The 16,288-nt window shown below is 43.3% G+C and overlaps 3 protein-coding genes across 3 annotated transcripts in view; 1 reads left to right on the top strand and 2 right to left on the bottom strand.

The window, feature by feature from the left end:
* Positions 1 to 1,033: 1,033 nt before the first annotated feature.
* Positions 1,034 to 3,473, bottom strand: LOC119219794 (MIF4G domain-containing protein B-like). The gene is made up of 6 exons (XM_037475193.2): positions 3,347 to 3,473; positions 2,658 to 2,756; positions 2,380 to 2,489; positions 1,926 to 2,081; positions 1,534 to 1,626; positions 1,034 to 1,261 (listed from the first exon to the last, which is right to left on the bottom strand). The coding sequence occupies exons 2-6, from the start codon at positions 2,734 to 2,736 to the stop codon at positions 1,034 to 1,036; spliced, it is 666 nt and encodes a 221-aa protein (XP_037331090.2). The 5' UTR covers positions 2,737 to 2,756; positions 3,347 to 3,473.
* Positions 3,474 to 3,873: 400 nt separating this feature from the next.
* slc25a19 (solute carrier family 25 member 19) lies at positions 3,874 to 6,946 on the top strand. Its single transcript, XM_037475199.2, has 7 exons — positions 3,874 to 4,013; positions 4,698 to 4,859; positions 5,020 to 5,175; positions 5,267 to 5,437; positions 5,832 to 6,015; positions 6,111 to 6,241; positions 6,325 to 6,946. The coding sequence occupies exons 2-7, from the start codon at positions 4,728 to 4,730 to the stop codon at positions 6,529 to 6,531; spliced, it is 981 nt and encodes a 326-aa protein (XP_037331096.2). The 5' UTR covers positions 3,874 to 4,013; positions 4,698 to 4,727; the 3' UTR covers positions 6,532 to 6,946.
* Positions 6,947 to 7,962: 1,016 nt separating this feature from the next.
* Positions 7,963 to 16,288, bottom strand: part of LOC119220865 (cytoplasmic phosphatidylinositol transfer protein 1-like) — a 30,465-nt gene continuing 22,139 nt past the window's right edge. The window contains exons 4-9 of the mRNA XM_037477154.2: positions 16,081 to 16,088; positions 13,618 to 13,689; positions 12,211 to 12,306; positions 10,611 to 10,766; positions 10,010 to 10,073; positions 7,963 to 9,285 (exon numbers count right to left, since the gene is read on the bottom strand). Coding sequence (XP_037333051.1) covers positions 8,975 to 9,285; positions 10,010 to 10,073; positions 10,611 to 10,766; positions 12,211 to 12,306; positions 13,618 to 13,689; positions 16,081 to 16,088 — 707 coding nt within the window. The 3' untranslated portion in view covers positions 7,963 to 8,974. The remainder of the gene's footprint in view (positions 9,286 to 10,009; positions 10,074 to 10,610; positions 10,767 to 12,210; positions 12,307 to 13,617; positions 13,690 to 16,080; positions 16,089 to 16,288) is intronic.

Raw genomic sequence — 16,288 nt, 5'->3', positions numbered from 1 at the left:
CGGAATCAAAAGGCACAGCTCTGGTTAGAGATTCGGAAGCCGTAAGCAGGTGTCAATAAAAGGAAACAGCAGAGTTCAGCTCAGAAGAAGTGTGGCAGTCCTCATTCAGAGGAACGTCACCTCCCTGCAGAGGTGGGGGTGACTAAGCACATTTTTCAGGGAAATATTGTTTCTTTTGTATTAATCGATTATTAGGATCCAATAATACTAATATATATATTTTGAAATGGGTTATCCCTCAACTTGTTTACTGTGGTATTGCTACTTTTATTTTATTTTTAGTTCTATGTCACGCTGTTATATTGGCACCAATTGCTTAACAAACTAAACTTTTCTGGATTTACATCTAATTCAGAAACATGTTAAAAAGTGAACTGAAGCTAAGCTACGTTTTAGTTGAGCTGTGAGAATTAAAAAGGTCCCTGAATTAACTTTATCTAAATAAAACTGTCTCCTACTACGACGTGCAATCCAACTTTAACGGAGGAATCCTACAAGAAAAATTAGGAATATTTCTTAAGTCAAACCTTTTGTAAAATGTCAATTCCACACAAAAAAGGTAAACTAAATTATTAAAATATAGATTTGCAATGAACTTTGGTCACACAACTATAAAAAGTAAAGCAAAGAGCAAATGAGCTGGTTTCTTATTGGAATGTTGCTTCCAAGTCCTTTGGATTTGGTAAAAAATAAATTGGACTTAAACAGGAATGCCGGCAAGATCAATAAAAAAACAAATAAAATAGCTTCGGCTTCTCAAGAACAAAGTGTACCTGAATGTGGCTAAACCTCGTCTACTGCACTACAACGCCTCGTGAACTATTGCACCTTCCACAACCACACCACCACGTTGCGGTAATATAACCAAACAGCCAAATCAAAAAGCCTTTCTACAGTTCGTGAGGCTCCGTCTTCTCAAAGCCCTCCTCCGTATCCCCGGGGGAGGCTGATGTCCTTTAGAAATTCGCTGGTTTCTTAATCAGAGGGCTGCAGAAGCAGCGGCTTGGTTCCTGCGTCCACGCAAGAAACGATCCTAGTCAGCAAGTTCACTGTAGTAGTACTTGTGGGCGGTCCCGCTGAGCAACCAGCCTCCGGCTCTGAACTCCAGGATCTCCAGCAGCAGCAGCCGGGCCATGGAGGTCAGGCCCTCCTGCAGCAGGAAGCCGTCCCGCAGCAGGAAGAAGAGCTCGTCCATGCGCGGGGCGTTCACCTTCTCCAGCTGCTCTCCGATGCGATGCAGCTGCACCACCAGGCAGTCCACCTGCAGAAGAGGGTGGGGGACATGAGGTTTGGTGTCTGATATTTAACAATGTCATTAAATATAACTCTCTGAATCAAGGGATGGTGAAATATTCATTGTATTAAATTAAATTTTGATTGTATTAAAAAAAAATATACCAATTATGTTTTTTTGTTAATAAGAAACTTTTTTTTTTTTAAATGTTATCACATGTTTTGCATCTATGGTTCTTTTATTTATTGTTCTTTTATTTAAAGAATAATTATATGAAAATATACAACATCTAGACTCACCTCCTCTTCATTCATTAGAGCATCTGGTTGGGCGAGCCGGAACAGACAGTCATAGACCGGATGTACCAGAGCCACCATGGGCATGTTGTTCACCTAAACGTCGGGACAAAACATAGATGGTGCTTACAGCAGCTGGCCGTCACCAAAGTTAAGACGACTCAAACTTTCATGGATGCCAGCGGTGATGTTGTGCAGAATTTAATTTCCCTTTCCAGTAAAGAATCAGCCCAGACCCATTTTTAGAGAGTTGACCTTTGCAAAACAACGAGAATGAATCCCGAGTCAACGTGAAAGTGAACTGGGACCACAGCTTCCAGACTCACCGCTGACTTCCTCACACAGCGAAAAGACGACACAATCAAGGCATTTTAGGGGGAGCAGCGGGAACTCACTTTGAGGTAGTTGAAGACGTTGCAGATGAACGAGACGTAACACATCCACTCCTGCAGCGAGCGCCCCCTCGTCTCCTCACGTCTCTTGTACTCCTGCTGGAGGCGGTTCAACACGCTCCTCCTGAACACGTTGCCGTTGTTCTGCTGGGTCTCGGCCTGCACAAAGGGACCGAGATGCAAGGGCACAGTATGGACAAAACGTCAGGAAACGCATCCATGTAGGTAAGGTGGATTAAAAGCCTCCTGTTGCTCGAGTGTCAACTACCAGTTAGGCATTAATAAGAGGATTAAGACATTGGTTAAGAGACTTGCTGGGATGCTTAAGTTCTGCTCTGGTTGTTTTAATCCTTTTGTCTCAACAGTGCTCAGCGTTCTGGACAACAATGACTGTTATATGGATAACAAGCGTGTCTATCTGTGAGGAGATAAATGTAAAAGCAAAAAGAGTCAGCACCTGCACGATGGTGTAGCAGATGCGACCAGCTTCTTTGCTGAAAAGCTGGTCCTTTAAAGACTGATCCACAATGACATTAGACACCTTCTCCAGGTTCACTGAACTTGGATCTGAAAGGAAAAAAAACAGCATTTAAAAAAACCTGTTTATTCTTTGTATGGAGGACGGGGCAGGGAACTCGATGAATGAAATTTAATGTAACTTATAAAGTATTAAAGGGATTTTGGAGACATGGATCCGATTCCAACTTTAAAATAAGAGGTCAGTGACCTGCTAACCTTTTAAGGCTGTCTTCAGCAACATCTGAGTGTCCAGGTCAAAGGACTGGATCCTGTAGTCATCAGCAGCGCTTTCCATCACACCTGAGAGCGGTCACGCTGTGAAGATCAGACGGTAAATATGCATTTTAAGAGGGCTCAGAAGTTAACTGACTTTGTGGATCAAAGCCTAACCTACAAACACACCAACGTTACCAACAGCAGAACCATTATCAGGGAAACAATTACCGCAAAAATCTTGTACAGTCATCAAACTGGCCGCTCATTCACGGAGGGCTAGGAGGGATTACGTGGACCGGTAGTTTGAAAGCGGGAGGTCTTTAGTCTTTAGGCATCTACCGTTAGCCACACGCGTGATGGGTGTTAAATGTTAAATTGTGTAACGTTATCTACGTTTAACCGGGGAGCTAAGGGAGCGTGTAACGGTTTGGCTCTATGTCAAGACACTAATTAGCTAGTTAACGTTAACTGTTGAGTGACGGAAAGTTAGCTAACGTGAGCTAGCGTGAACTCCAACGTTAACGTCAATGTGGAGAGTTAGCCTCCAATTTGTTATCTAACCTAACGTTACGTTCACCGCCCGCCAAAAGAAAAGTAATGTGTAAGGTTAGCTAACATTACATAAAGTGTAGTCAACAAAAATATCCAAACTCGTTATCTACATTCCCAAAGAATAAGCGAAAAATCACCTGAAATTGAGCTGGGTTTGTCCACTTATTTACACCGATGCTGGTCATTCCAGTTGGGTGGATGTAAGCAGACGTTAGTCCTTCAAAGGTTAAGTATAAGAGCAAGATGAATCACTGCCTCTCTTCGAAAATAATCGTAACGACAAACGAAAAGAGGCTGTTTGAATGCCTCTCTCAATGCAACAGAACTTTAAAGCACTGTAGATGTAAAAGCCACTGGTAACTCACACAAAAAAGTCTCTTTGTGGCTGGAGTTTTCTTGGACTTCCTTAATACAATATACCATACAGATTATAATGCAGCACTGCATAGTCATGTCATCTAAATTTAAACTAAGCACAGCTTAACCACATACATAGCTTCACATAACATAGCTTCACATTAGCAACTTCACATCAATGTGAATTGTGCTGTTAATACGAATTAATAAGGACTACCAATTATTTATTATTTATTTATTTCCGGGTTGATGAAGTCAGGGAGGGTTCATCTTGTCACAACATCTTTGCTTTGAAAGGCGGAGTCTTACCCGGATGTAAATGCTTTTAGATTGCAATGCATTACCCATGAGTAGAAACCCTTTCTTGTCATATTATTGTTGAACTGGACGCGTTGTGTTCAGTACTTTGGTGCTTTAGTTTAATTTGGGAAGGACTTTAACAAAAAGGTAACTTTCTGTTTTCTTGTGTCATCGTAACTTAAGGACATCAACCTCTCTGTTGTTGTTAGCTTAGCTAGCCCCAAGGTCCCAATGCCTGTCTCATGTCCTCTACACATATTGTGTCTTTGATGTGGTCCCCATTGCGGGCTGCTAATATTAATATTGTATTAAACTCCTATTATGTGTCGACAATGTTATTTTCTCTAGACATGGATGTTTTTACTATAGTTTAGAGTTGACGATAGGTCCTAAAAATGCCATATCTTCCTAGATATGCCACAAACATCTACAGACTTACATATAAATGAATGACTTTGTTAATGGTGTCCTATGCATAAAAGTGCTGGGTTTACAAGACTCCAAATTCATACAAGACAGATCCAGAATACTGGTTTTCTTTTTCAAATAATTATGACTATCATATGTCTGTATGATGTAAAACGTCTGGGTGGGGTGTTGGGGCGGGGGGGGGGGGGGGGTATATTAGTCAAATTTTTGTGCAGTACTTTTACCTTTAAATCAGTTCTTTTATACTTTAGTGTGTATACTTTTACCTAACTATCTGGAGCGTGAGTCTGAAATGGAGTTTGATTGATTGATTAGAGTAGTATGTCAGGTAACTTCTGAATCTGACCCCATAACAATCAATTACAAAACACTAATACTGTATCTCACAATTCCTTTCTGCAGTCTTTCTGCAGAGTCGGTTCCTGCAGCGACATGGTGGGCTATGACCCCGGGGCTCAGGGGACTGCCCTCTCCCCAGAGGAGGCCGCCCTGGCCGGCTCAGCTGCTGGGATGGTCACCCGGGCGCTCATCAGCCCCCTCGATGTGCTTAAAATCAGATTTCAGGTAACAATGCTTTGGGATGATTTTTTAAAAAGATCTTTAAATCAAAGAAAAGTAAATTGCACTGTAGTGATTTAACAACTACTTTCCCATTTCAACTTTTAAAATATCCTTTATAATCATATATGGTAACGAGTATATTAAAGTGTATTTCGCTCCACAGCTGCAGATTGAGCGCGTGTCTTCTGTGAGGCCTGAGGGCAAATACCGCGGGTTATTCCAGGCGTCCCGGTGCATCTATTCAGAGGAGGGGCTCTCTGCTTTCTGGAAGGGTCACGTCCCTGCACAGCTCCTCTCCATCTGCTTCGGCGCTGTCCAGGTAGCCCCCTTGAGGCCTTTTTCAAAACCAACCATACAACACAAGTACCTGTATTTATCTTTCAAAACGACGGCGTGCGCGTGATTTGCAGTTTGCCACTTTTGAGTTCCTGACGGAGTCGGTCCACACGTCCACGCTGTACAACAGCCAGACGGCAGGAGTTCACTTTGTGTGTGGCGGCCTGGCAGCGTGCTCGGCCACCGTGGTCTGCCAGCCTCTGGACACGCTGCGGACGCGCTTTGCAGCTCAGGGGGAAACTAAGGTAGTCAAGAATTTCTCACGTGGTAGTTTTTCTTCTTGTTTGTTTGAAATGGATCGGACGAGTTGATTTTATCAGGCAGGCCTTGTTTTTACTGAACTACTGTGCATTTATTCTTTTACTTCCACTGCAGTTAAATACGTCTTAAATTGAATTGACAAAAGTCTTGAATATTCTCTTTTTAGCGCTAGCTGAATTTGAAAGCTCATTGGCTAGTTTGGATTTGAGCAAATATTGAATCCATTATTTTATCATTTATTCCATCGTTTCATTTTCGGTTGCAAAGTCCCATTAATTGAATTCACAAGGAACAACACTGAAATAAGCATTTCTTCCAGGAAGGTATTTAACTTCATCAACCAGAGACCCTTTGTAAGGCTTCCTTCTCTCCTCTCAGGTGTACAGGAACCTGCGTCACGCCGTGTCCACCATGTGCCGCTCGGAGGGACCGCTGACGTTTTACCGCGGCCTGTGTCCAACGCTGGTGGCGGTGTTTCCTTACGCTGGGATGCAGTTCTTCTTCTACAATGTCTTTAAGAAACTGTTGGCTCAGCCGTCCAAAGAAGCTGGAAATGTAGGAGGTCTGTGGGGTCGGTGGCATTCATAACAGCACACATAAAAACGTATGAAATATTCCCGGCTCGACTTTGCTCCTCTTTGCACATCCCCCTTGAAGGGCACCTGAGAAGCCTGGCGTGTGGCAGTGGGGCTGGAATGATCAGCAAAACCATCACCTACCCCTTTGACCTCTGCAAGAAGAGGCTGCAGGTGGGGGGCTTCGAGGCGGCCAGAGTTCAGTTCGGACAGGTAAGCGCAGCCCCCCCCCCCCCCCCGGTGGCACGTTTGGCGCGCGGTGTGTAAAGCAGCGTGTCGGCTTTGCTCACGTGCAGGTGCGGACTTATCGAGGCCTGGTGGACTGCATGGTTCAAATAGCCAAAGAGGAGGGCGTGCGAGGCTTCTTCAAAGGCCTCTCGCCCAGCCTGGTGAAGGCTGCGTTGTCAACAGGCTTCACTTTTTTTTGGTACGAGGTGTTCCTCGACGCCATGCGTAACCTCAAAGAGAGGCGGAGAAGAAGTGGCCTAGAGGAAAGAAAGTAAAGGGGAAGCAAAAGGTAACAAAGGCACAATCACGCACATCAGAATACAATGCTTCCTCACTTGCACTTAACCTATTTCATCAGCTGGGTCAGTTGGTTTTGTTGCGTTTACATGTGAGAACATGACCTCATTTTATTTGTTTTTGTCCCACCTTGCTTATCATAACGTGTGTTGTATGTATTTAATATTAAAGGGGTTTCTAGAGGTATATATGTTTTTAAAAGATACTATCTAAGATCTAAACAGTTCATTGTCTCACTGAACTTTGCTCATTTTAAGCTCTGACTTGATCTTAAATTTGCATGTCGTTACACAATTCAGAAAATGGTCAAATGTGTTTCGCCTCATGTTTTAATATTTATTGTATTTTGTACTGTGGGCAAAAAAGTGTCTCTTCCTACAATTCTTTTTTGAATAAAAGTATTTTGTAATAAGTTGTCCGTGTGGTCAGAGGATGCTCGAATGCTTGCAAAACCCTGACAGCAGTGTGTCAGTATTTTTAAGTAAGTATTTTTTTTAGGGCCGGGACTTTAGCGCGTTAATTACGATTAATTAATTACAATGTGAATTAAGATTAATTAATTACACAAAAAATAACACATTAAACATTTTTTACGCATTTTTACACTTATTTTTTGCACCGCGGAACGTTTCTCACTGGACGAGTTTCGGAGGACCGATTATACTGGAGCACCAACTAGCGTTCATGACTTCAGACAACAACAAACCACAGTGAACATGAACGAAGAAGCTGACGAGACCGTGTTGGGTGGCCCCGTGAATGGGAAATTTTATTATAAACACACGGATGGAAGCGTCGATAAGAGCATGGTTGTGTGCAAGCTGTGCAACAAGGAATTCGCCTAGTTTACAGAAGGTCTACTTAGCTATAGGCTACCTGAATTTCTGAAAGTACTATATTTCTAAATATGCTATTTCTACACTTGTCTGCTGGAATTGGTTGAAGAAAAATAAATAAATATAAATAAAAATGTGAAAAAAATTACTTCTCACTGTTCTCAGGCCAAATATTTATGCAATTAAAATGCAATTAATTTCGATTAATTAATTACAAAGCCTCTAATTAATTAGATTAATATTTTTAATCGAGTCCCGGCCCGGCCCTAATTTTTTTACATTTTCAAACATAAGACTCCTTATAAGATGATCCTATTTTTAGGCAATGTTTCTTTGCATCCTATGCAAACTTTAAATATGTTGTCCCCATACTGTAGTTAAATGAAATCCAGCACAAAGAAAATTCCAAAACTTATTGAAATATCCTCATTCACCCCAATGGGTTTGAGTGTTTGTTGGTTACGAATCAATGCTTCATGATGTTGGTGTGATCCTGTCTCCTAATGTTTATTTTGTGATCTGACAGGTAAATCTAGTATTGCCTTTTCGTACAGCCATCAAAAACCTCTCACACAATTATAGATTTCAGTATTGAATTTTAATTAAATTCACTCAATTCTAAACCGGTCAACAGTATGACAAAAAATGAATACAATTTAAAGACACTAAGCAGCAAAACAACATGCAGAACCACATGACCAGTCTATGAAAACTTGGTTACCACAACATCAAGTATGAGGCTGAGCTAGTAAAGAGGACAGAGAACATTTAATATTCTGTCTCTGCAGTTAAAATCATGCAATTACAATTAAATCATTTACAGGAATTGTAGTTGACAGAACGCACTATAATAAACACTTAAAGATGAGTCATGTTCTTTAAAATACATTCTATTAGCAGCATCTCCCTGGAAACATATTCTGTTTAAAGTACTGACAATTTACCGGTTAGATATGGATCATACAATATTTACAACAATACGCAAATCACCTTACACCTGACAGTAAAAACACTTAACGGATACAGTGGTCGCAAAGTCCTAACCACATAAATAGATACGTCAAACCACAAGGTTCATTTAACAAAGCCTGACACTCGGATGCCTAAGGCAGAAAAAAAGACAAATTCTGTACATGTAAAGATTATGCGCAGTGACTGAACCTCATCACACCTCGTCAACACAAGCAAGGGAGGTGATAATCTGTGGGATAGAACCGGTTTCAGGAATGTACACTACACTCAATCTGACTAATAGTGTCCGACGCACGATGCCGTGTCTGTCTGAAAGAAGGACGAGGAGCCTCCAGCTGCTTTTGTTGGAGTCAAGAGGACGCGCTATACCGTGACACCTCGCGGGACGTTTTGCTATGGACATCAGGCTGCCTGTCTGAGGCTGTAGGCTTCTGCTGGAACAGTCGGCGAGTCGGCTGAGGGGGCTTGGATCACCAGGACAGTGCAAAGTCACCTTCGCTTGCTGCAGCTGGCTGAGGGGCTTATTGTGGGATGTGCTGCTCAGGCATCCTCCACTGTTCCACGGGTCGAACAGGTCGGGGCTTCGGCGGTGGCGCGGCGCGGCCCCCGGCCCTCATTCCGGCTGCGGGCTGGAGTTCCAGGAAAAAAAGCTGGGCAGCTTGAAGAGCGAATCCCTCCGGCCCGGATCCGGCAGGGTCAAGGTCTCCGGAGCGGACTTCTTCCTGGGGCGCTCCTTCGGCACCGACAGGAACTCCGGGGCTTCTGTGGAGAGGGGTGTGGTCGGGGCGCTGCTGGGGCCGCTGCGGGCGCTGGAGGGAAGCGGGGTCTCTGAGATGGAGATGGCCGGGGGGAAGCTGCCGATCTTCAGGTTGGTGGCTTCCTGTGTGGCGCGCTCGTACTCTCGGACCTCCTCCATGGTCATGTCTGTGGGAACGGATGACTCACTTCAATAGAGGGACGGGACTCGATTTGACTGAGGGCAGTGACTTGAAAGCTTGAAGAGCAAAATAAATAATAACGGCTCACATGAGACGTGTGATTAATCACGCAATAGTGGAGATGAAGTGCAAGGAGAAAGAAAAGCTCAAATTTAATTAGACAGCCGCACTAATTGGAACGCTGCTTCGCTCTGAGCAAATACAAAGAATCTAACGTTACAAAAACCAACGGTATTTAACCGTCTAATCGGGGATTCACTCCTGCGTTGCCTTGGCAATTCCCACAGGTATTCTGACATAAATGAGTATGAATTTCACCACGGTGTCGTTATCTTTGACGGATTAAATACTAATCAACAGCACAAGTTATATAGTTCTCTATCCCTTTACAGAGATTGTCAGCTTTCTAAAAGTTTAAAGCCAAAGACAGCAGAATGCCTCAGTGTGCAAATAATGTATAAATCACTGGTGTATGAGACACGTAAGGAAACTTTGATGACCACATGAAAATATGTACATTTCAAACATGTAGCATTTCCATTCACTTATGGACACTTAAAAGACATATTCATCACATTCACGGTTTGTTACTTTAAGGTATACTTTGCATTCTACTACAGATTTGGCAAAAACAGTAAACAGGAAACTTCATCCCACGGACAGATTCCATCTTGAGATAAGTGAGTGTCCCATGTTCCCAACAAACTCACCAATCCACTCATCCACCCAGGCAAAGGCCTGCCTGTGTCCCAACAGCAGGACGTCTCGGATCACCTGAGCAGAACGACACAAAGAGCGAGGAAGAGGAAGCAAAAGAGGCGTGAGATCACAGCGAGAATCAGAGTGAGAATGGTGGAGGGAGTTCAAGGTGAGAGGAAGTGAATCACTGCGCGTTAACTTTGGAGGGCGCTCAGTGTTTCAAAACTGTTTTGTGTTATTAAATTTTTCTCTTCACCCCGTGATGTGTGCGATTCATACGAGTCATTGCCGGTGTTGCCATGTGAGTAATGGCCCTGGCGGTGTGCGCGTGCCTCTGGGCGACGAGAGCACAGGGACGGTTCACACAATGGCCCCATGCTGTGGAGGGTGATAGTTTATGCTGTGCAGCTGAGCCAAAAGGAAGTCAGTGGAGGTAATCTGTAGGATGCAGAAGATGTGGTAAACGGTGAAAATTGAGCGTTCATGGCCATCTGGGGTCGTGTTTTCAGAGCGTAAAAAAGAAACGTCTCAAGCACTGACCCTGACCTACAAGGGGTGAATTGTTTGACTGATTGGAAAATGATATTTCTGAGATACATTTTCTATCCCGACCTTGTGCACAAACTGCTCCACGCGTGTTTGCAGGCCCCAGACTTCAAACTTGACAGTGACCAGTTTGTAGGAGCACATGATGGGGTCTTGGCTGTTGATCCATCCTTCCTGCAGGAGGCCTCGATTAGTCTTCTTTGACTTAAAATAATGCAGGTCCTGCAAGGCCATGAGACACCAGTTTAGTGAAAAGGTAAGGTTAATTGTTTGTCAAACTGTATCCTTTCTGTTGCTTTCCATTATGTACTGCTGATACACACATTTCCCTCCTGCATGCCTACAGGACAGCAACGTGAATTCAGTATGTGTCACAAACCCAACGTGCATTAATCAGGGCTCCTGGTAGACTAACTATTCTGTAGTGGGTATGACTGTTACAGTGTACAGTGTGATACGCAACTCCTGCTGGGAAAACACTTGTCTGTACATCTAAATACAAAGCCTCAGCTAGCGGCATGTTAGCTTAGCATAGTGCAAAGAAACAGGGGGAAAATTGTAGCCTGTTGTGGTACTTTGCTGGGAACCTTACAGTACCCCTCAGGAATGTGAGCTAGGCCAGTATATAGTCAGTTACCTAACAACGCATTGTTTTTACATTTTTGTAGCAGCTGTGCTAGCTGTTTCCACTGTTACCAGTGTGCTAAGCTAAGCTAACAGGCTGTACAATAAGTACAAAACAAGTATGTGTTTTTTCTTATTCATTTGATATGTGCGAGGAAACTCTGGTGTTATCTTTCCAGCATGTAAAGAAACACTCGTAAATCTTCTGTATTGTTGAGTTGTCTCCGAAAAAACATCTTTCTTTAAAGCAAAAGATATTTACATTGGCCATGTGACATCCCCTTTAAACCCTGGACGGAATCTTTGTGCTATTTCTAGCTGTGAGAGGACAAAAGAAGAAGACCATAAAGCCTGATGGCTGTTTTGTGTATGTGTGTGTGTGTGTGTAAGTGGAGGTGTCAATAATAAAACACCACAGCAGTGACATCATAGCCCCTCGTGATTATTAATAGCTTAGCTTTTTATGACCATCACACCCTGACAGACGGGCACGGGCGCGCACACACACACACACGCACGCACGCACGCACGCACGCGGGCACGGGCGCGCACACACACACGCACGCACGCACGCGCGCGCGCGCACGCACACACGCACACACGCACACACACACACACACACACACACACACACGCACGCACACGCACACACGCACACACGCGCAAATGTCAAATCAACACAGCCAATGTCCATCACTCCCACCCCCCCATTTCCCCCCCCTCTATCCCCTCACATAAACATGCATTTCAATCACTGAGGAGGCAGATGGCCAGCTGGTGGTCAGAAATTAGCTTGCGCTGCAGGAGGGATAACACTCTATTCCATCTCTCTGCTCACACCCCATCCCTTCTTCTCATTTTTTATTTGTGGACTTGTTTGCTCCTCCTTTCTCTACTTTTCGTGCTTCCTCCCTCTGTCTTTGCATTGCTGCATTCATTTGTCCGCCGTTCCTCTCTCTCATACAAACGTACATATATATATATATATATATACTGTATATGTCTATTTGTAGCACACGGTTGATGACTTGACTGCCCTCACCTCGGAGTCCTTGTAGTGGCGCTCTGGGATCTCATCATAGACGATGTCCACGAAACACACCTCTGTTTCCTCGTCTTTGGGCTCGCTGCAAAAGATCTAAGAAAACAGGGAACAGTTCATTGTGTGTGGAGGACGTTTAAATCAGAAGGCGTCTACATCGGTTGTGATGCCGACTGCCTCTCTTTACGGATGCAATGGCGAAGCTTCACACACTTAGTTTTGGACACAATATTAAACAGAAAAGCAGATGTTCAAAGGCATATGTGGCAGATGCACAAGGACACGATGTTGTGTTGGGTCTTGCAGAGCACAGGTGTCCTTCCGTCTGGCTTTAATAAAGTAAAGTAAATGAAAAGGTTGTTTGTGAGTCACTCCGTGGGGCCGTGATTTCTTCGTGTGTCTGACTCACACAGGAACAGCAAAGCAATGACATCCTGTTATCGTCTCCGTAGACACAGAGACATGATCCCACTTTTCACACACATTCGTGCAGATGTTGCAGGAGGGGCAAACGGCAGTGAGAGGGACAAAGAGAGTATTGAAACTTACGAAGGAGAAGAACGAAAGGAGAAAAAGACAGACTGCACAAATGGCGAAGTCCCACAAATGGAACAGGAGGTGTCGGCTCGACAGCAGAAGGAAGAAACACTCACGTCCAAAAAACACCTCCGCTTGTTACGATCAATTTCCAATGTGAAGTTATGAGCGTCTGTGGAAGCATACTGGGTTCCGCCGAGCCACCACTAAGTGGAGCTGCGGCCTTTCGTTTTCAGCCACAGTGTGGATCCAGCGAGGTAGTATTGCATAACCTTCCGACCCCCCTCCCACCAATGTGTTAAGTGGTACTGAGGGAGAGGTGGAGATCAAGTTATGCGCTTTTATCGACTATGTGGTACCTCTATGCTGCCAATATGATATTTCTAATGTTTTTTTTTCTCACTTTTTGCTGATTTTGATGTAGCTACAGAACATCAACAAGCGTATTGTTAATCAGGAAACAGGAAACATTTATTGCCATTATATGTTGGACATACATGGAAATTGTCTTGGCGGTTGGTGCATGACAGAAGACAGTACAATAATGACGACATAGTGCAAATAAGATAAACATAAAATAAAAGTATAATAAAATATATGCTATGGGTTAGTACACTAAAAACTAAAGCTATGGGTTAGTAAGCTAGTAATGACTAAGCTACGTCTTACAATAGTCACATACCTTCAGAATTTTACTAAAAACGTTAGCAAAGGCTTTATCATACTGGGTAAAATCCTTCTCCAGGATGGAGAACTGTGTGCAAAACGTATTTAAATAAAGATGAATTGGATTGTATTAAAAAGCCACAATGAGATCCCTCGTTTTTCACAAAATACACTCAGCCACACGACACGCTGAGCTCTACTCACATCATTATTGCTGCCTTTGTTGTCCTCGTACTTGGTCTCTATGTGGATGGAGAACTTGGGCAGGAAGGAGCACTGGACGGGAAAGAAACGACAGGAGAGTGAGCAATAGATACGAAGAGATAATTACATAGCTTAGGATTGGACCAGAATGACATGTGAGGCTAATTGTGTGTCTCTATTGTGTTCAACCAGATGAGCAATAATGATTACCACTGGGTAGATTTACCGCACTTCTCTACAGACAGAGTAATTACTTCTTCATGCGCACAAACACTTCTCTTTAATACCTTTGGTAATATTGACTGCCCTTCAGATCATAAACACGGCAGTTTGATTAGATCAAAACTTATTACCTTATACCTAACTTATTATACCATCAAAGATACCGGTTGCATGAACTGTTGATGTACAAGCTGCCGCGTGTGCTCGTGAATGTGTCTCTGTGTGTGCCACAGCAGGACAAAGACAGCCAGAGGGATGAGGAAACAATGAGCTATGGAGTGCGGCAGGATTGAGTCCCGATATCTGCAGAGGAGTTCACACTTCTGGCGTCCTCGTTACATGCCTAATTTAGGATATGTGGTTAACACAAGCGTGTTATGTGTTAAGTGATATTGGCGGTTTGTACGTTTTATATATCTTTAAAAAAAAAAGGTGGTTGCTGATAAGAATCTAAATGAGACTCTCCCCCTGTAAATCCTGCTGCAGTTTGTCTATAGCCTAACATTAGCTTTACCAACTGCATTCCAGCTTCAACAATCATGGTGTTCTTTTGTGGAGATATTTCTGCTCAACTAAATGCACGTGTATCATAAGCATTTTTTTAACCTCACTGATATAATCCAAAGGACAATATTTGCAGTGCAATGCTATCTCTTTTTGGTCTGCAAAAAGATGTCATCCCTGCAGAGCTCAGGGGAAATGCATAGGTGTGTTTGTGGGGAAAAAATAAAAAATAAACACAGAGGGAGGGGGAGTCGGCATTGTTACTGTAGTTATCGTGCACAGTGCAATTTGTCAGTGCTGCCGAGTCTCACTGGCTTTGTGACTCTTAGAATGTAAGGCTGTAGTCAGGCATGAGCCATGAGTTTAGGGGGGAAAGAAAGATTGTTGATAATTGAACTCCAAACCCAACCAACTACACCCCTCCGCATTGTTTTTCTTCATTAAAGAGGGGAGACGGTCCAATGACGCGTGTAAGAAGAGCAGACTTATATTGAGTTAATTGGAATGAAAGCGCTACCTGCACCTTTAAATACTGACATTGGCACGCCAACACGTTAACAATGACAGTTAACTCACTGATGTTTTCCAACACAGTTTAGCAAATTAAATGAACTTAGGCTCCCAATAACTAAAACAACGGAGGCCAATAGGAATTTGTTCTCAGATATTTGGCCAAAAAAAGAGAAAGATGGTGCTATTTAAAAAGTCAGAATATCATAGAAGATAATTTCAAATTATCACTAATTATCACTACAACCCAAGAGGGATGAGAATATCTGTACCAAATGTCATCCATCAAACACTTACAGACACGAAGACAGACCTGTTTTACAATCCAATCAATATCCTCATCTTTTGCGTCATCACCACCCTCATCTGGCTAATGATGACAAACCTTTCCCACGAAGCAGCGTGAAAACACCATCGACACAGTCTATAAATACTAAGGACATCAGGACATCAGTTTTCTTTAGAGGCTCTTTTGAAAATCACCATGGTTGCTGATTTGAGGATACAGGAAGCGGTTTTGTACACCTACAGCATATTTTCTTCCGAAAGGTTGCTTTTGGCAACAATGGCGCGATTTCACAACCTGGCTGACCGTCCAGATGTTCCATCCACCTGCACCTGTGTCTGGGGAAATGCTCAACCTGCTGCTGATTTGTTATTCGTGACTCTTATGTTTTCCTTGATGTTGGAAACGTGGTGGACAATTAAAAGTTTCTTCATTTGTGCTTTTCGTCGTACCACTGAGAACTTTGGACGTTGTTAATGTTTCTCCGTGTGTAACTTCATTCTCATAGAGTTTAAACAGTAGGCACTGTTTTAAATTGCATTCAAGCACACAGCAACATGAACACATGCCAGCTTTTAAATGTCAACCAGCCAACTGTCAAAACAGTCTGACGCATTTCCAGGAAAGGACAATGATTAGAAGAAAGGTACCAGCTCACGTAACATTGGAGCATATTGAAAGACATTGTATCCCGATAGACTACAGTGTACCCTGTAGGCACCACAGATGTGCACGGTGTTCGATGTCACGATTCAAAGAACTGCTGCAGACTGGATTTTCACGTACATTCGTCATCCAGCGCCAGCAGCATTCGGGGCGAGCAACCACTGTCCCCTTTAACCCCGTGTGTCGGCTTTTTTGGGTCGAAGGGATTCTAGTACGTGATTATTTTGTGTGTGTGTGTGTGTGTGCACGGACGCGGACACATTAGAAGTACTCACCGTGTACTCTGACCATATTCCCAGCAGAGGCCATCAGTGTAATGGGCAGAGATGGGAGGTGTGTGATGGATGCAGACAGGTGGAAGATAATAGAAGAATGAAACCGTGTGAAAGAGATAACAAAAAAAAAAACAATTTAGTTGGAAACGGACAAAAGACTATTAAGCCTCTGCAATAGCACTTCATTCTCAGCGATAGTGTCTTTGTC

The sequence above is a fragment of the Pungitius pungitius genome, chromosome 12 (assembly GCF_949316345.1).
Source record: "Pungitius pungitius chromosome 12, fPunPun2.1, whole genome shotgun sequence".
NCBI classification, from domain to species: Eukaryota; Metazoa; Chordata; class Actinopteri; order Perciformes; family Gasterosteidae; genus Pungitius; species Pungitius pungitius.
Note: the sequence above shows the minus strand (reverse complement) of the source record. Positions and strands in the feature narration are given on the sequence as shown.